We start from the raw sequence: 19984 nt of genomic DNA on the forward strand, positions 1-19984 counted from the left end.
GAGCTGTTAATGAGGTCTGATGATGATCTGGTTTTACTGCCCCATGGAAATGCATGCACAGGGATGTGCCCTCCCTCTGGTAGAGGGGACTGGACCGACCCATGGCTACAGGCAGAGAGAGGACCCCCCACTCGTGTATGCTGGTGTGGAGGTGTTGGGGGAGTGTGACATATCCACAAACCAGCCAAGCTGATGTGAGTGTGGGAGCGTTGGGGGACAAGAGGGTGCTGGGTCTGCTCCTCACCCTTTTTCATTTTGTGGCTGCAAGAAAAGTGGTGACCCCCACCAATTTCAGGAAAAATCCACATGTAAGGCTTGCACCACCATGGCTTATTCCTGGGGCTGAGAAATGGAGGAGCTCAACTCCATCCATGCAGCTGAAGGTGCAAATCCCCCTTCCCCAAAGCAAAGGAGCCAAGATGTATCCCACTAGAGGGTCCCATCCTGCCCATCCCCACAGCCTGAGGACCAGGATGGCCTGCGGGGATACCAAACCCCACAGCTCTGGCTCACACACAAATATTTTGACATTCCCAGCAGCTTCCACAAGATGGACCTCGGAGCGAGAGGAGGTGCCGGGCAGGGGGACCCGTCCCATCCCACCCCGTCCCATCCCATCCCGTCCCATCCCATCCCGTCCTGCCTGTTCCCGCCTTGCCATCCGGAGGAGGCTCAGAGTCCAGGCAGGAGAGTCCCGGCATGGCACGGCCTCCTGGGCTCTGCCTGCTGGCCCTGCTGGGACTGGGGCTGGGGACGGGGGGCTCCCCTGCCTGCTGGGACCCCCGGGGGCAGCCCCGCCGCTGCATGCCCGTCTTCGAGAATGCCGCCTTCGGCCGGGCCGCCCTGGCCACCAACACGTGCGGGTCGCCACCGGAGGACTATTGCCTGCAGATGGGCGCCCGCCACGCCAGCGCCCTGTGCCACCGCTGCGATGCCACCGACCCCCGGCTCCACCACAACGCCTCCTTCCTCACCGACTTCCACAGCCAGGAGGAGAGCACCTGGTGGCAGAGCCAGTCCATGGCCTTCGGCATCCAGCACCCCAACTCAGTCAACATCACCCTCCACCTGGGTAAGTGCCAGCAGAGCTCGGGTGAGGTTGGTGAGGGGCAGTGGCTATGGGTGCATTGAGATGTGGGTGCAGAGATGGGAGGGAGAGCAGGGGATGCTTCTGCATCCAATAGCTCTTGCTGCCGCTGTTAAGGACAGGACCCTCCCCAGGTCTTTTAGGGGGTGCAAGGAGGGAGGTGCTTTCTGCAAAGCACTGAAAGGACTCAGGGAGGGTCTGCCCTGACCATCAGCCCAGCCCTGGTTCTTTGTGGGGTGAGGATGCCAGCGGCTGTGACTGTCGGCTGTTTCCCAACCTCCCATCCCATGCCCGGGGTGCCTGCTCTCCCTTTCACCTCAGCCTGCTTTTTCTTGGTTATGGAGGTCTGTGGAGCAGGAGACAGGTGGATCCTCCCCTGGGAGAGCCTTTGCCCAGGCGGTGTATTCACCATGATTGTCAAGTGCCTGCTGTTTCTCCTCCGTGCGTTGCTGAGGGTGCCCGGTAAGTCTCGGGATGCAGAGCTCAGCGCACATCGTGCAGTCCCAGCAGGTTTCCCCAGCTGGGATCCGCCCCTCTATGTTTTAAATACTGTGCAAGCTGCCTGCTTGGAGGGTACTTAAACCCACGGGGCATGCCTGGCATTTTAAAAAGGTTTTATAACATTTTCCTACCATCTAAACTATCCTGGCTGTTGGCCAGCGCTGTAAAATCTTCATTCTCTGCAGTCTCCTGCCATCTGCATGCCGAAGGGGGGTAGTGGAGGGGCTGCGGCTGGAGCTGGTAAAGGGACAGCCGAGCGTGGTAAGGGGACAGCTGAGTGTAGGTGTGGTCCAGAGCCGTACTGGTGGAACTCAGGCTAACTGTGGTCGGCCCGGCGGTGGAGGGTCCGTGCCTGCCTCGAAGTGACGCCGGAGCTGCCCGGCTGGGCGGAGGTCGCCTCTTTCCCAGCCCCCTGCGAGCGGGAGGACATCTGGTCCTGTCCCCTGGCCGGCGCTGGGTGCCCCGCAGGGCATGAGAAGCGATGCCGGAGGAGCCTGCCATCCCTGCTCCCGCTCCTGCCAGCCCTGCCCAAGGGGATCTGCCGGCCTCCTGTCCATCCAACGCGGGCTGTCAGATTGCCCCAAATCCTTTCATGTGTGACCTCGGGCACAGACCACCCGAGTGCAGCCCATGCGGCTGAGAAAGCTGCCGCTGGGCGAGTTTGTGGCCACCAGTCACAACTCAGCACAGCGACATGTGTGGGCTCTGCAAGACCCAGGGCTTGTTCCCTAGTCTCTGCCTCTCTTCTAGCTCTTTTCTGGCTCCTCTGTCCAGTTGCTGTGCCCACTCTGCTGTGTCTGTGTTTAACACAGCCAAGGCTATAGCATTGCACTGGTCCAGCCTGGCCTCCATGGCCCTTCCTGAGCTGGAGCATCCTCTGCAAATGTACCCTTCTTCCTGCATGGCTCCTATGCCTTGCTGTGCTAACAAAGTACCATTTTGATGCTTGGCAAGTCACTTTCTGACTTTCCCAGCCCAGTTCCTGTCCCAGCTACAGACCTTTTTATTGCTGCCTTAAAGCTTTCACTTGGATCAAACAGGAAAAGCCCAACTGGCCCCTACAGCCTCCCAGGATGAGTCCTTGTTCGTGAGCTCTACTGAGTGATTGGGTGTTTTAACCCAGGTAGCGTGTCCCCCCAGCCTGCTTGTCTTGCTCAGTCAGACGTCATGTAGGTTCTCCAGTGTGGTTACCTGGGGAGCTTATTAAATAAGACATGGAATGAGTTGGACAAGACCTGTGTTTACCTGAATGCTGTTGATTGGCGTTAATTAGATAATCCTCCTTTAAATCTCTGTTCTCTGTGAGAATTCAGCCATGCCATGAGAGTGCATTGGACTCAGAGCAGGTCGATCATCCCAAGTGTCCATGGCTGCTTGCATTTGCCCTGTCAGACATCAGGGGGAACCTAAAATATCCATGGTTTGCAAAGCAACAGACACCAGGGCTCCTCAGGAAGCTCTCTGAATGCCAGTGTCTCATTTTGGACTGTCTAGATCAGGCAGTATCCATGTCTGTGACTCTGACTCTGATTTTCCTGTGGGATGGGAGCCCAGGGCTGAGGTTTGGTGGGGCTGGAGGTGGCTGGGGACATGTAGGTGACATGATTGTCCCATATGCTCCTCTCTCCTCTTCAAAACCCTCCTGGAGACCCCACTATGGTACAAGCTGCAGTTCAGGCCCTGCAGGAGTCAGGTGAACACTTTGTTCAGGTGACAGCACAGCTGGAATAGCACCCAGGGATCCTGGTATTGCCCATGCTCCATCACAACATCCCTGTCCTGCAGCCCACCTGGCTTTGGGACACACCACACCTTCCTGAGCAGCAAAGGGGAGATCACCAGCCTGGGTGATTTTCTGGATCTTTTTTTCTAAGCAGAAACTGGCTGACTGAAAAACCTGACTGGAAAAAGCACATGCTCCCCCAGGATGATTCTTCAGGGAAGTGAATCTCCTTCATCCCAGCTGGAGGCACCAAAATGGGGCTCCCCCAGCCTGGCTGCCCCCTCCCCTCATGCAGGGCCGCTTGGGGGAGAGGCTGTTTGTTGACACAGCACTGAGCTCCCTTCCTCTCCCAGAGGAAGCTGCTCTGGGAGGTGATGGCCCTGACCTCACTGTTTTAGTAGACATTCCCCCTGGGATCCTGCTGTCTGGGAACCGGCGCCTGCCAGGTTCAGGACAAGGGCACCCCTGCTGTCACCAGCCCCGAGGGGTCACAGAGGGAGGGGAGAGGCACAGGGGAGCGTGGCCATGGTGGGGCAGCCTGGCTGCAGCCCCTTTTTGGCCCTCATCACCTCCGGGTGGGCTGGAAGCAGCTCTGTCCCAAGCTCCAGGCTCTCAGCCGGGCGCTCCCTGCATCCCTGATGGGATGCAGATGCTTTTCCCAGCGCTGGTAGCGGCTGCCTCGGCTCCCCCGCAGCAGTCGCAGCACATACGCGACAGTATTCATATGGGCCCAATTAAAGGCTTGTTTTCCTAGTCCCGGAATAACCCCTCTAACATTCCCAACTCATTATCTTTTCAAATAAAGCCAAAACCTTGCAGCTAATTGTTTTGTGCTGTCAGGAGTGGTGCTGTTATGGAGCAATCCAGGCTTTGAGCTGGTCCTTCATCTCTGGCAATTAAGTGGGTCTGATGTTCACTTTGGTGTTTTCTCTTCTCCTTTCTGCTAATTCTTTCAAGTGCTTTCAGAGCTCGCCGGCCGCCCCAGGGACTGGTGGCCTCTCTTTGTCTTCATCTCAGCAAAGATGGCATAGAGGCCGGGTCCTGACATGCAGCTCCCTGGGAATCCCTGGGAAGGAATTGGCCTTGACCATTTCCAGCTCTGCATCCCTGTGGCACCACTGCCCTGGGGATGCTCTCAGTGTTGTGGACCTGACTCTCCTCCCTGATACTGGATAGAGCCTGGATTAACAGTGGTTCCTTGCCCATGCAACCCACCCAGTGTACCCACACAAGGGGTGGGCACTGCACTGGCGTGAGAGCCAGTTTGGAGCTGTGCGAGTTTGGACTGCACATGGAGGAGCTGCTTAAGGGCAGTTGGATGGTGGTTTCTCCTCTCCTGGCTGTGGTGTGGAGAGGGGGACAAGCAGATGCCAGCAGCTGTGCAGGATGGGGCACTGGGTTAATTTAAGCTGTGGTGCCCATTGGGAGGCTGGGAAAGGGTCACAGCATGGTGGGTTTGTCCACAGGCAAAGCCTACGAGATCACCTACGTGCGTCTGAAGTTCCACACCAGCCGCCCTGAGAGCTTCGCAATCTACAAGCGCAGCCACGCCGAGGGGCCCTGGGTGCCCTTCCAGTACTACAGTGCATCTTGTGAGAAGACCTATGGGAAGCGGCCACGGCACTACCTGAGGCCAGGGGAGGATGAGCAGGTGGCCTTCTGCACTGATGAGTTCAGCGATATCTCCCCACTGAGCGGGGGCAACGTGGCCTTCTCCACCCTTGAGGGACGGCCCAGCGCCTACAATTTTGATGGAAGCCCCGCACTGCAGGTGCTGCCAGGGTGGGAGGGGATGGGTGCAGGGACCCCAGGGACTGAGCACTGTTGCATTCACCCAGTGTAAAAGCACTGGTGGTGTCCAGCACCCTTGTATGGAAGGGTGCAGGATGTGTCCCAGTAGGGGTGGGAGGTGGTGGCCCAGATCCCTCAACATGGTGCATTTCTCATGTACCCTGCAGGAGTGGGTGACAGTCACTGACCTGCTTATCTCCTTGAACCGGCTCAACACATTTGGGGATGACATCTTCAAGGACCCCAAGGTGCTGCAGTCATACTACTACGCTATCTCTGACTTCTCCGTTGGTGGCAGGTGAGGGACAGCCAGACTGGTGTAGGACAGGAGCATGGGGACACTCTTGGGGCTGGGGTAACTGCTCCCTGATAGTCTTGTTTGAATTGTGGTTTTGGGAAGATGGCCCAGATGTGGCTTCCTCCATGTGTAAACCAGAGCTGGAAGTGCAGAGATGGGTGATTAAACCAGGAGCCTCCCAAGATGTACAGAAAGGTGGTCTTTTCCCCACAAGCCCTCCCCATGTTCCACCAGCTGTATTTGCTTTGTCCCCTCCCAGCCCAATTGCTTTTAATGGCACATGGCTTGTGTTGCTTCTTCTGTGGCCCTGTTGGTCCCTGGGCATGGCAGAAAGGGGTTCCTGGGGTTTTAGTGGAGTCATGAGACTGATGGTGGAGCTTGGAATCAGCATGGACAGTCAGAGAAGCTGAAGCAGCTGCCAGCAGGAAGTGGGAGCTGATGTGGGACGGAGATGCAGTAGGCACCCACTTGGTGCTGCCCGTGTGCTGTGCTGCACATGCCCTTCCCTGGCTGGGAGGAGCGGGAAATTTCTCCACCCTGGAGAGAGCTGCCTGCTCGGGGCAGCAGGGCTGGGACTGCTCCCAGCCAGCTTGCTGTCCTGTCCCTGCTGTTCCAACCCTAGGGTCAGCAGCTGGAGCTGGTTAGATTGGGCTCAATGTGTGATCTTCCAACTGACCAGGCTGGAAGCAGCTCAGGGAAATGATGGGCAGCCTCAACACCAACAGAGCCTTGAGCTGCTTTCACCCCATGGGTGGCCTAGCAGGGCCACACACTGCCCAGCCTGGGCACTGTCCTACTGCAGCTGCTGCCCACGCTGGTGCTCAGAGTGGCTCCCCCATGCTGGGGTTTCACCACAGGTGCAAATGCAATGGCCATGCCAGTGAGTGCACACCGGATGAGGCCGGGCAGCTGGTCTGTGTGTGCCAGCACCACACGGCCGGTGTCGACTGCGAGCGCTGCCAGCCCTTCTACCAGGACCGGCCCTGGGCACGTGGCACTGCTGAGGCTGCCAATGAGTGTCTCCGTGAGTATCTCCCAGATTGCCTCTGTGGTCATGGCATGTGGCCATGCTGATGCTGTGTTGGCTCATCCAGCAGCTCCTGCCCTTCCTGCACAGGAAGAAAGCACCTGCTCCATTTTTTAAGGGAGGGAGGGCGGGTTTGCAACCCAGGGCTTCCCTTCACAGTGTCCCCCTGAGGATTCCCCATTCCCTCACCCCATGGGTGCAGCCATCTGCTCCATGAATGATGCTACACCCAATGGCAGAGGCATTGCTGAAATCTCACACTCTGAGACAAGAGCCCCTCTGGCTCATCCATCCCCACAGGAGGTTGCGAGGTTGCTTTAACCCCTGGGTGAGCCCTGTGCCCCGCAGGTGCTGACCCCTCTCCTGCCTCGCCTCCAGCTTGCAACTGCAGTGGCCGCTCCGAGGAGTGTTTCTACGACCGGGAGCTGTACCGGCACAGTGGGCATGGGGGCCACTGCCGCAACTGCCGCGACAACACGGCCGGGCCCCACTGCGAGCGCTGCCGGGAGAACCACTACCGCTGGGAGCCACAGGCAGCCTGCCAGCCCTGCCACTGCCACCCTGCAGGTGTGTGTGGGGGGTTGTGCCCAGCTGGGCTTCAGCTGCAAGACCCCCATTCCAGCTGGAGTTAGCTGGAAGGGATGGTTTTGGTGGGTTCTCCCTTGCTCGGGTTTTCTGCGTCTCCCCCCACCCTGTGTCTCTCCCTGGCTGGGGCTGAGTCTCAGGGCTGGCTGGGTTCCTCACAGGCTCCCTGCAGCCCCAGTGTGATAACTCGGGGACCTGCCTCTGCAAAGCCAATGTAACGGGCTGGAAGTGTGAGCGCTGCAAGGATGGCTACCACAGCCTTAGTGAAGGTGGCTGCAGGTGAGGAGGAGCCTGGCCCTGGGCAGGAGCAGTGAGATGGAACCAATGCTCACTTCATGCCTGTGTCTCACACCATCCAGACCCTGCACCTGTGACCCAGCGGGCAGCATGGGCACCTGTGACCCCAACACAGGGCACTGCACCTGCAAGGAAAGGGTGGAGGGGCACTTGTGCAACAGGTAAGCACCATGGCTCTGGGATGGGGACTGGACCACTGTCTGTATCCAGTCTGGGATCAGTGCCAGGGCTTGGTGGCAAGACTGTGTGGCTGCATCCCTCTGGACCACAGGGACCAGGCTCACAAAGGGCTGCCACCAGTGTCCCATCCTGGATCCCCTGCAGCTCTGCCTGCCCTTTGCCATCTGCTCCCATTTTCTTCCTGTGCCCAGGTGCCAGCCAGGCTGGTTTAACCTGCAGCCCCACAACCCCATTGGTTGCACCAGCTGCTTCTGCTATGGCCACTCCACTGCCTGCACAGCGGCCCAAGGCTACGAGGAGACTCACATCCGCTCTGACTTCAGCCAAGGTACCAAACCTCAGCCCCAGGTGAAACAGAAGGCATAGCTGTGCCAACTCCAGCCAGAAACGTCTGGGAAGGGTAGTGCTGAGCACCCCTCTCTGGGGCTGAGCAGTCCCCTTTGGGGTTAACTGATGGTGACGGCTGACAGGGGTTTTCTATCTTGCCCTATTTTACTGTTATACCTCTGCTTTTGCCCTCCGTTTCATGCGGATGGGCTCTTCCTGGCCCCCCATGGCATCCCCCCATGCCAACCTGCTCCTGGGGCTGTGCATGGCTCAGTGAGGGCTGTGGGACCAGGCATGGCTGTCCCACAATACCAGGGACTGTAGGAGCACTACAAATCAGCCCAGAAATTTAAAATCTAAAAGGATGGAGCCTGCTGTGACCTTTGCCCCTTGTTCCCTACTCTCGGCTGGGATGTGGCAGGGTGGCCGAGGTAGCAGGATGGCATGCTCTTCCCCGGCTGCAGCCAGGGCTGTGCCGGCAGGGCTGGATGTGCGCGGGATGCTCGGGGAAACCCTGCCATCTGCCGCGCATCCCGGCGCGTGCAGCTCTGCTGCAGGGACACCGCAGCCCCCACCGCAAGCCCCTGCTCACCAGGATCCCTCCCTGCACCCTGCAGGGACGGGCACCCACAGCAGGCACTCCCCTCTGCCTCGCCTGTTCCCCGACGAGCCAGGCATGGGTTGATTCTGATTGCAATTAAACCGCGCTGCCAATTGCTGTACTGCTGGAATGTCTTCCATGGCCTTGAAATAGAGCCAGGCTTTAAACAGAGTCTTTTTTTCCACCCTTCACACAGCCAGTTTAGGACTGCTGCTTTTGGGACTGGTTTGGCAAAGCCTGGGGCTGAGGTGCAACCATGATACCCTCTTAAAAACCCACTCCCCAAAGCACTCTCCAATCTACAGTGGAGCTGGATCAGATGGAATTTTCTTGTACTGGAGTGAAAGAGTCCAAATTGGGGATGATTTGATAACTGAGTACAGCCCACTTGAGAGCTGGGAAGGAATTTCCAAGTGTTTGTCCTGCAGGGCTGGAAGAAACAACTAACCCTAGGGAATGGGGGGGAGTTTAACTGGTTTCTGAATAAAACCAACTTAATGTAATTACGCTCCATCTCTCCCTGAGCTTCTCCAGCATCTCTCCCCAGGCTTCCTGCACTTTCCAGCCCACAGTAATGTTAGAAATGCAGGACAGGCAGGGAGGCAAAAGTTTAAAGATAATAATTTCCTCCAAATCTAAGAAAATAAACAGATTGGGGGTGGTTAGGGCCACTCTCCAGTGCATGACAGCACAGAGCCTGAGGGGAACAGGCTGGCCCCTTCCAAGACCCTGGACAGTCTTGGGAGGTGGGACAAAACCCCTGAAAGCAGCACCCCACTGATGCTGGGCTGGCAGGGACCCACTGCTCCCTTTGCTGTCTGTTGCCACTGTGTGCTGTCACACAGGGCTGGACGGCTGGACTGCCACAGCTCCAGGCACCACAGACCTGCCCCTGCGCTGGGCTGGCGGGGAGATCATCACCAAGTGGGATGGAGAGGAGCCAGTGGATTTCGTTGCACCAGGTATGGTATGTGCTGTGTCCCTGGGGTGCTACTCTGTTGTGTTCTCGTGGGATGTCCCACTGCTATGCTGGTGCATGAGGCACTGGGCTCCATCCCAGAGCTGAGCGTGTTTCAATATCACAAGGCAGTGGAGGGGTTTGGAATAGTGGACCAGGACCCTGGGAGGGCAGGCTGAAGCTGGCACTGCTCCAGGAGGGTGACTGTGGCTTCAGATGATGCTGGTGGGAATAGGACTTTCACCAACAGCCCTACAGACTTTGCTCCTCTCTCCTCTTGCAGAGAAGTTTCTGCAGAACCAGCACCTCAGTTATGGGCAGCTCCTGTCCCTGCTGTTGGGAGTGGAGAACAGGACAGGGACAGAGGCCAGGGTGCCCTTGCTCCAAGTCCAGCTGGTTCTGGAGGGTGAGGGGATGGAGCTCACCATGTCCAGGAGCAAGAGCCAGCACCAGCATGGAAAGCAAGCTGTCACCTTCAGGTACCTGTCACAATGCTTTGGAGAGCCTCAGTGGGGCTTAGGGCAGAGCATGACTGGGATGCCCTTTGCTATGGGGTTTACCCCCCCTTGGGGATTTAACTGTGCCCCCATTGCTGTGCCTAGGTCTTAGTCAGGGAGCCAAGCTGTCTGTGGCTCTCAGCCTGGCCCTGTCCTTCCTCCCATGCCCCTTTTCCAACAGGCTGCATGAGGCAGAGGAGGGTGCAGAGCCTTTGCTGTCAGCCTTCAGCTTCCAGCGCCTGCTCTCCAACCTGACGGCTCTCCGACTCCGCGTGAGCCGCGGCCCCATGCGAGGTGGGTGGCTCCACACAACCTCCCCACCGGAACCAAGCTGGGATGGGGCCAGGGACACCAAAGCAGCATCGGGTTCGCAGAGACAAGAGGCATTTCAGGGAGTGTGTTGCAGCAGGGGCTGGCTCCTCTCTGAACACCCCTGGCCTCTCCAGGAGGTATTTTGGCATCTTCTATGCTTGTCTGGAGCATTTCGAGGCAGGAAGTAGGTAGAGAGCAGAGCAGGGGATGTGCCATCCCATTCTCAGGCCGCTCTCCCCTTTTGCAGGCAGGCTGTCCCTCAGTGAGGTCCAGCTCACATCTGCTGGCCCTGGGCCAGGGACACGGGCAGGCTGGGTGGAGGAGTGCACGTGTCCCACGGGCTATGTCGGGCAGTTCTGCCAGTCCTGCGCACCCGGATTCAAGCGGGAGATCCCCTTCGGCGGCCCCTTCGTCAGCTGTGTGCCCTGCACCTGCAACCAGCATGGGGACTGTCACCCCCTCACAGGTGTGCACCCCCTGGCCCCTCCACTTGCCCCGTGGCAACATGCACGGGTGACAAATCTGTGTCTTTGCTTGCTTTGAGGGATGTTGGAAACCATCAGTGAGGTAGTGGTATCCAAAATTTGCAAGTTGAGTTGCTTGGCTTGCTGTAGGGACTGGGTTCATAAGTGCAAAGACAGGGATAATTAATGAAGTGCAATAATGGTGGTAATTTATAATTAGAGGGATGCTTTCATGGTACTTTATGACCTCTAAGGAGGAGAAGGGAAGGGTGCTGGTCCTCAGATGATTTGGGCAACAGAGGTCAGGGCAGCAGAGAGGCAGAGGGTTTTGCCAGGCTGGATCTCACAGGCAGCATCACTGCCCAATGAGTGGAGCAGGACTGGGCACAGCCCTGCAATCTGCAAGCTGGGAGTGGAGCTTGAGGTGACTCTGTGAATCCAACAGCACCCTTGCTGCTGTCAATCCCAGGGAAATGCAGATCAGAGCCCTGTGGGGCTCTTGAGGTGCTGCCTTGCTCCCCATCCATCCCTGGAGAGAACAGCAGCTCTGATTAATGCTGAAAACAGCTTGGAAATACAATGAGACCCTGGATGGAGAGGAGCCCCTGGAGCTCCTCGTTGGCTGGTTCCTCTCAGTGGAGAGAAACAGTAGAGTATGGCTGGGACAGAGAGGGCTGGAAGACGCAGAGTGGCCATGCCCTGCCAGGGGAAACGTGGTGGCAGCTCTGCAAACTCATCCTCATCTCACAGAGCCGGGGCTGGCGTCGCTGCACAATCCCCAGGGATGGGGCCAGGCTTTTGATGTCCTGCCCTGGGCGCTGCCAGCCCGCGCACTTCCTTTAGTTTATTTTTCCACTTCTTCCTGCCACCCGCTTTTCCTTTCTTTTTCTTTGTCTCACTGCCTGGAGGTGGGGAAGATGGAAAAATACCCGTTCCCTCCTGCACAACATTCCTGGTATGACCTAACCCCACAAATCGTGGGGGGATATCTTGCCCATGGCTCCTTCTCTCTCTCTCCAGTGAAGCAAACATCTGCCTGGAGATGAGGGAGTTCCTTCAGCACCCTTCCTCCTCTTCCTCCTCCTTCTCCTCCTCGAAGCCAATTTCAGAAGGCTGACTCACCGGCTCGGCTTGCTCTGGAGGAGATGCTCCCCAGTGGGTGCCGGGCCGGCTGCTTGTGTTTTCCATGACAGGCTGGAAAGGACGCGCCTCATTGCTGAGAAATGTGTTGTTGATTACGGCAGGCGCCGACAGCCTCCACACACACACTGATGGTGCTGCCTGTGCCAGCTCTGCCTCGTCCCCACACTGCCATCTCCCCTGTGTCCTCTCCAAAACCTTCTCCCTTCAGCAAGGACAAGGCAGGGAAGGAAAATGTTCCGAGTACTGGTTGGAGATGTGCAACCCCAGCGTGGTCCTTTGGCTGGAGCTGCACATCCCTCTTGGCACCCAATGTGCCACAGTCAGCACTGGATTTTCCATCCCTTCCGTGGTCCCCACTGTTTTCAGGGCTGGGTTTTTGCAGACCCTCAGCTCCATTTTTCTGCCTGCAGGGCACTGCCAATGCTTGCACAACACAGAGGGTCCCTCCTGTGAGCGCTGCAGCCTTGGGTTTTATGGCAACCCCTTCATAGGGCGTTTTGATGACTGCAAGCCATGCCCCTGCCCTGGCCACTCACCCTGCACCGAGGTGCCCAGCACTGGGGAGGTGGTCTGCACACACTGCCCCCCAGGGCAGAGAGGTGAGGCTGAGGGTGGGTGGGCACGGGGGCTGTGGGCAGCACTGACATGGCCAGACAATCCCCATTTTTTCACCATCCTCAGGAAAACGCTGTGAGCTCTGTGATGATGGGTTTTTCGGGGACCCCCTGGGGCAGAGGGGCCCTGTGCGTCCCTGTGAACCCTGCCAGTGTCATGGGAATGTGGATCTCAATGCTGTGGGGAACTGTGACCCCGTGTCTGGCCGATGCCTGCGCTGTCTGTACAACACCATGGGCGAGCACTGCGAGAGGTGTCAGCCAGGCTTCTACGGGGACGCGCTGGCTCCCACCCCTGCTGGGAAGTGTGCACGTATGTACAGCCCTGGGGACAGCTCAGCTGCAGCCAAAATCCTCCCAGCAGTGGAGGCAGAGGGTGGAAGGGGATGGCCAGCAAGTTTAGGGGGTGATGGATGGTCCAGGTTAGCCCCAAATGCTCTGGAGTAGCATTTGCCCTCTTTCTTCAGTGTCATCCTTCTCTGGAGATGCTCTGGTGTGTAGGGACTTGAACTCTTGAAGCACTCTTTGATGGGGGAGGTGTGGCTCTCCACGTTGTGGGAGAGGCTCAGTCCCAGTGTCCCAATCCCACAGTCCTGTCCACCAGCGCCGTGCTGGTTTGTAGGTGGCATTTTGTCTCCCATAGCTTGTGATTGCAACCCCAATGGCTCAGACCCAGGGCTGGAGGGCTGTGATCCTGTCACAGGCCAGTGCCACTGCCTCCCACACGTGACAGGCAGAGCCTGTGGGCACTGCGAGCCTGGCTACTATGGCCTGGAGCCCACCGTGGGGTGCAAGAGGTATGTGGGGCAAAGCATGGGGCTGCCAGGGACAGCGTGGTTCTGTATCCCTGGCTCTGGTCTCTGCTCTTTGCATCCATTGCCTCCTCATGTCCCTTTACTTCTTGTGCCAGCTGTGAGTGCCACCCAACAGGGTCACGTGGCAGCGAGTGCCATGCTCTGACGGGGCAGTGCTCCTGCCAGCCAGGCGTCACAGGGAAGCACTGTGACCGATGCCACCACGGCTTCTTCGGCTTCTCTGCCAGGGGCTGCCGAGGTAATGGGGATGGGGATTGTGTGTCGGGCCCTAAAGCAGGGCTGGCAGCCACAGCATGACACCATTGTGCCACCACTGCAGCCTGCAACTGCTCCCCACTGGGCTCCGTCACCCCGCAGTGCCACGAGAACAGCACCTGCCTCTGCCGCCCTGGCTTCATGGGCTACAAGTGTGACAGGTGCCAGGCCAACTTCTTCCTCGACCCACTGAGCTCTCACTGCCAGCAGTGTCCTGCCTGCTACGGGCTGGTGAAGGACAAGGTACAGCCCATGCACTGCTGAGGCAGGCACAGCACCCCAGCCTCTGTGCTGCCTTACTGTCCCCCCCATGTCCCCCTGTGTCTTGCTCACAGGCTGAGCAGATGAAGGCCAGGCTGCAGGAGATGGAGGAATGGCTGCAGAAACCAGGCTGTGATGCCCACCCAGGACAGTCTCCCATGCTGGGGGATGTGCCCCGGGGAGATGGGCTGCCCAGCCCATACCTCCTGCAAGGTATGAGAGATGATCCCCTTTCCTCATCTCCTGCAAGGTATGGGGGTCTCCTTTTTCCTCCACTGTAGGGAAGCCCCCTATGACCCCTCTGGGTATCCTCTGATCCTGCAGGGTGGTGTGATATGCTGGGTGGGTGCAAAGAGATCCCAGGTCAGAGTGGGCTTAGAATGGGTGACAGGGTGACCCAGAGAGAAGGGCAGCAAGGGGGATATACCTTTTTCAGACAGGACAGAGCACTGCAGGGATGCTTGTGCCCATGAGGTTCTGGAGCAGGTGGTGATGGGCATTACTGAGGGCTGAGCACCAATACATGGGTGCCCTTTGGATGCTGCATCCCCTTTCCTTACCAGGTGGGAGGAAGGGCTTGGGGCAGCCCCACAGGCAAGCAGAGAGCTCCAAGCACCTCTATGGGCAACAATCTGCCTGTGCTGCCCACAGGTGCTTGGACCACCCTGTTGGCACATGTGGGGCAGCTGGCAGGGGCACTGAGCACTGCACAAGGCCGTCTCACCAATGCCAGCCAGGCCACCAGCTGCTCTGGCCATGGACCCACCAAGACCTGCATCTTGCTGTCGGAGATTGAGGCCATGCTGCAGTCAGCACAGCAGGAGATCCTCCACGCTGTAGACACTCTGGCTACCACAGTGAGGGCTCTCAGTGGCCCCGGGCTCCTGGGAGGACTGGTGGCAATCCTGGGGGGCAGTGAGATGTGCCCCCCAGGACTGGTGGGGTGGGATGTGACCAGCAGGGTGGGTGAGCAAGAAAGCCTGGGGTCCATGTGGGCATTGCCCTCCTTGCAGCTGAGTCAAGAGGAGCTATTTTCCTTGCTCCAGTTCTTTGGGAGGTTCTTGATGGTGCTAGGCTGAGCCCTGGTGATGGCTTCAGGGGTTTCTGCTGCCTGCCAGGGTCTCACTGCTGCTGTTTGTATTTCAAGGAGATTCCCCAGGAAATCCCTCAGCAGCCTACAAATTGGAGCCACTGGGCGCTGGAGGCACGGGCTCTGTCCAAGAGGTACGGCCACAAGAGGCAGAGGAGGTGGTGGCCCAGCCAGGGGTGCAGAAAGGCTGCTCGTTTCCCAGGAGTCTCTGAGTGTCTTTGTCCCTGCAGACATGAGGATGCTGTTGCAGAGGTGGAAGCAGTGGTCAGGAGAGCACTGCATGCCTCCAACGCCAGCTCTGAGCTCCTGCACAGTCTGCTGGAAGAGAATACAACGTGGAATGCACAGCGTGAGCTGGAGGCTGGGTGAGGGGCTGGCAGGGCACCACAGCCCCTTGCCTCTGGCCAGGTCCCTGTCACAGGATTCTACCAGAGTGACTTGGCATATGAACAACAGAGACATGCTAAGCCCTGTCAAAATCGTTGCACCACAGTGTTGCAAAGTGGAAAGACAGGGTGCTCCATGCTGGGGGTGTTTCAGGGAAAGCCCCCAGCTTTCCTCCTACATCCATGTCTGGAGTCAGGTCTCAAGCTGTCATGAGGGACCAGAGGCCCCAGGCTGACAGCAGCATCCTGTCCACATAGATATGAGAAGATCCAGCAGGCACAGGAGGAGCTGGGTGCTGGCATGGAAGAAGTGTCAGTGGAGGTCAGGAGAGTTTTGGCAGCCGTGCAACAGGCAAATGCAGACATGGCCAAGAAACTTCAGCAGGTGGCTGCTCTGGGGCAGGTGAGCAGTCAGAGCTACGGTATCCCTACCCCTGCTTTATATGCTGAGCAGTGCTGTTTCCCAGCCTGGGAGATGTCCTCATGGAGCCCCTGGCATCCCTGACCCCACAGCAGGTACTGCCTGTGCAGGCTGGAGCCCTGGCACAGGACCTGGCAGCGCTGGAGCAGGCAGCAGCAGCCCAGGAGCCATTGGCTCAGCAGGCTGTCGAGGCATCCCACACACTGGCAGCTGGACTGCGCCTGGAGCTGCAGAGGACTCTTGGCTTTGAGCAGGTAATTGCTGCTCACTTGCATGGGGGTCCCTATTCCTGCTGCTCCAGGGACTGTGTCTGCAGCCAGCGAGAGGATATTTTGAGAGACATCTTCCCTTGGGCTCATGGATCTCCCAAGGAGCTCACATGCCAAAAGGGAGCAGGCTGAGAACCACATTTCTCAGCACTTCCACCCTCACTTCTCTCTCCTCTCCCAGCTGCAGGACCGGGCCAGCTCTGCCCATGACACGGCCACCTCAGCTGTCTCCCATGGAAAAGCTGTGCACTCCAATGCCAAGTCTCTCCTGGCCAGCTTGGAAGGTAAAAAGCACCGGTCAGAGTGTGTCCAGCCACAGCCTGGCTCTCACCACTCTGGCTCTGGATGCCAAGGGGAGAAGGGGACAGCTTGATGATGACAAATTGTCCCCACAGGCATGAGAAAGATGCTGAGGAATCGGAAGGGCCAGGCTGCCCTGAGCAGGAGGATGGCCATTGTGAGGAATAGGGTGAGAGTGGATGCCCAGAGGAAGATTAAACAGGCAGAGAAGGCACTGGGAAACTCCTTGTCCATCTCCACCGCAGCCCAGAGGACAGCACAGGAGGCTGAGCAAATCTCTGAGGAAAGTGCCAAGGTCTGAGAGGAGGGTTGTGGGGTGTGGGGACTTGCTGGGCATGGCCAGGTTGGCAGGCATCACAGGCAGAGCTCTGCCTGCTGCAGGCAGGGCTGCATGTCCCCAGGTGACTGTCCCCATCTCTTCTCTTTGCAGAGGGCACGGGCTGTGCTGCAGGAGACCAAACAGGCCCGCAGGCATGCCAGACACCTCGCCAGACATGCCAATGAGACCCAGCAGGAGCTATCCCGACAAGAGCACATGGCTGAGAAGCTCAGGGGGGACATGGAGGAAGCACACCAGGTGAGTCAGGTGCCCTCCAGAGCCTGAAAGGGGCTTTGCCCACAGCCCAAAGTATAGGGAATAACACAGCTTTTGGGCTCCACAGTATGGGCAATGCCTCAGAGATCTTCCTGGGATCCCCTTTCCCACTCAGCCAAGGGTCAACAGTGTCCCTGATCTGGTTTTCTGTCTCTATTGAAAGGTGGGGACAGAGGTGAGTGAAATGGCAAAAAGTCTCCAGGAAGCCCGAGGTTCACTCATGACAGACATCGAGACCCTGAACAACCTGCTGAGCAGCCTAGGTGAGACCTGGTGGGGAGCAGGGGGCAGGTTTCCAGGGAAGGGCTGGGTTCTCGGGGCCCCAGGGCTCTCCTGCTCACTGGTGCTGGGTCTCCTGCCCCCTGGCCATCCAGATTGAACCAGGTGCCCTTTGGCTGAGATCACCCAAGGTCTCAGCAAAGCTTCTTGAAGGGTCATATCTTGAGGAAAACACTCAAGAAGAATTAATTGGGGCTTGTTGAATGAGTCTGTTCATGCCTAGTTTGGGCACACTGATCTCCTTTGCCATCTTCAGGAGGAGGGCTGGGTTAAGGGCTCAGTTCCTTTGGAGCTGAGGGATATACTGGGCTGGGTTCACTCCTTGTAGCTGGTTGGTTTTGCTCCAGTTCCTCTTGCTTTGATCATCTGGATGCATTTTTGAATACTCCAGGACTCTTGCATCCAAGAAATCTTGCAAAGGGGTGGAAATCATCACCCATCTGTAAGACAGACATGCCAAGGCCCTGGAGCCACAGTCCTGCTTGCTTATCTGTGATCATGGAGAAGCTGCAAAGCCTCCATGCCCTGCTGCACCTACTCCTTATAGTTTGCCTGGTGCCAAGGGTCTGAGCCCCTGGAGTATGTCCAGAACCTATCCTGCCTGCCTGCTCTCATACATGTCCTCCCCCCTTGTCCAGGTAACCTGGAGCAGGACATGGAGGTGGAGGCAGTGCTGAGTGCTGGGAAAGTGCAATTGCAGCAGCTGTGGCAGCGCCTGGCCATGCCTGGCTCCCTGGCCAGCCAGCTCAGCCAGCTGCAGCAGGAGGCAGCACGGCAGCAGGAGAAGATCCAAGCATTTGAGAGTGACTTGGCTGAGATCCAGGCTGACAAGCGGAACCTGGAGGATATTTTGCGGAGCCTCCCTGAGGGCTGCTCGAAGTGACTGGTTGCTGGCTGCTGCCCCATCCCCTCTGTGCCCTCCTGCACAGGGAAAGGCAGAGGGAAGGACACCGTTTGTTAACCAGCATCAATCCCTTGCACTGCTCCTCACACTGCCCTCCACAGAGTATCACACCCCAGGTCTTTATCTGCATTCCGAGCGCTCTGCAGCATGACTGCAGCCTCCAGCTCAGTTCTTGGGATGGGACGACAACCAGCTACCAGGGACTACCGATGTTTCTGTGCAGGGTATGGAGCCATCACAGGGCTGGTTTGTCAGTACAGAATGAAACAAGAACCGTCACAGATTTCCTCCATCCCTCCTTCCCCGCCACAGAGTGGCACATTGGACAGAGTGAACTTATCAAGTGAGTAAGGTACCCAAGTTCTAACACCCAGCAGTCCCTCCTACCCCAGGAAATGAGAGGGGCTCATCTGCTGCACAGTGCCTTGCAGTATCATGCTCATGTGCTGAGGTCACAGAGGTACAGAGATGAATCTCGGTGAAGACAGGGAGGGAGCTGCTCACTGGAGGGCATCCAGCTTGTCTACTTCCCAAGGGAAGAGAGGTGGTAGCAGAAAGGGCTCAATTAACAAGCAGAAGCAAAGTTAGACCCTTACCCAGCTCCTGGCAGGCAGGTGGGACATCCTCTGCCTGCTGCAGGGTAAGAGCAGGTCAGGTCTTGCTGTTCCTCTGCTTCAGCAACACTGCTGCTGCTGCCCACAGCTCTTTGTGTCCTGTCCCAGCTCCACTTGGGCTTACTGGATATCACTAGGGCTTGCTATAAACCAGCCTGATTGCTGCAGTCCTAGGGTCAGGGTGGTATAGGCACAGGGCAGGAATGTGGGAGCTGCATCACCCACAGCCCCACATCAGGACCTTTGGCTCCCCCACAATGGGAGGAGCTGGCTGGTGGCACCAGGCTTTGCAGCCAGCACAGACTGGACGGGAAGCAGCTGGACACCAGCTCCTGCCAGTGTCACTCCCACAAGGTGGCAGAGGTTAGTGGCTATATTGCCTTTAAAGGAAAGGCATGTGTGTTCCCCTGTGCTCCCATGCAGGCTGGACTGTGCAGCCACGCAGGCAGCACAGCCAGGTTCTGGCTCTGCCCACCCTGTGCTGGCTATACCGTGACTCCAGGTAGATGAAGTCATTCCCAGAAACGAGTCCCCAGGCTGGAGCCCATTTCATTTTTTTAACCGGTTTTACCTGTGTTTTTCTGCTCACAGTGCTGGAAATCAGGTTTGCTAGAGTCTTGTGTAATTTATGTAAAATTGCTACCATAGATGTTGAATTCCCCCAGCAACATTTTCAGTGGGTCCAGTGGCCTGGAAGGCACACGGGATTTTCTCACTGAGAACAAACCCTTCATCCTCATAATTCTACACAAAAGCTGCCCAAGAAATGGGGTGCCAGAGCTGTGGGGGTATAATGGCAGGGACTCCCATCCTGCCACCCAAGGGCAGCCCTGGGAAAGCAAAACCAGGGAGTACTGAGAGCACACCATGATCCTGCTCAGCCAGAGTCAGGGAGCCACGGCCACTTACTGTCTCCCTGGGAGGACAATTATACATCTCCAGTGAAACAAAAATTTGCTGCTGCTACAGAAATGTCACGCCTCTGCTGTGTGCCTGCTGCTCTTCAACATGTGGTTCATGCTCCCTCCTGCTCTTCCCGGAACTCTGTTTTCAACTGGCAACACCTGCCTAGAGCTGTACCATTAAAAATTCTTAATATAACAGGCAGCTGCACATCCAGAGAGCATGGTGGCAAGAGGGCACACGCTGTACCTGCTCTTGCTGCTTCTGAAGAGCAGGGGATGCAATTGCGGCTGGATTTGGAGTGGTGAAGGGCGAATGTCTGATAATTCCTACTAAACACCACTTTGGTGGCATGTTTCTAACATAAGGTGTCAGGCTGAGATCGCCGGGGCTGCGACCGCCACCAACAGCTCCCGGCCGGGGAAGGTACCAGCTCGGCCGTGACTGTCCTTCGCTCCATCCCTTTTCCCGCTGCTCGCGCTCCAGG

General features: G+C 57.6%; 1 protein-coding gene across 1 annotated transcript; it reads left to right on the forward strand.

Annotated features, from left to right (window-relative positions):
• Positions 1-535: 535 nt before the first annotated feature.
• On the forward strand, positions 536-19819 carry LAMC3 (laminin subunit gamma 3). Its single transcript, XM_071574491.1, is given in 29 exon segments — positions 536-622; positions 625-1072; positions 4778-5082; positions 5270-5400; positions 6258-6424; positions 6806-6994; positions 7174-7291; positions 7372-7470; positions 7681-7817; positions 9263-9379; positions 9659-9854; positions 10054-10166; positions 10432-10650; positions 12202-12390; positions 12473-12718; positions 13049-13202; positions 13316-13458; positions 13540-13718; positions 13811-13949; positions 14388-14593; positions 14884-14960; positions 15057-15191; positions 15471-15615; positions 15726-15887; positions 16084-16186; positions 16298-16497; positions 16633-16779; positions 16961-17060; positions 17715-19819. Coding segments are annotated over 29 exon segments (4881 nt in total). The 5' UTR covers positions 536-550; the 3' UTR covers positions 17960-19819.
• The last annotated feature ends 165 nt before the right edge of the window (positions 19820-19984 follow it).

The sequence above is a fragment of the Pithys albifrons genome, chromosome 20 (assembly GCF_047495875.1).
Source record: "Pithys albifrons albifrons isolate INPA30051 chromosome 20, PitAlb_v1, whole genome shotgun sequence".
NCBI classification, from domain to species: Eukaryota; Metazoa; Chordata; class Aves; order Passeriformes; family Thamnophilidae; genus Pithys; species Pithys albifrons.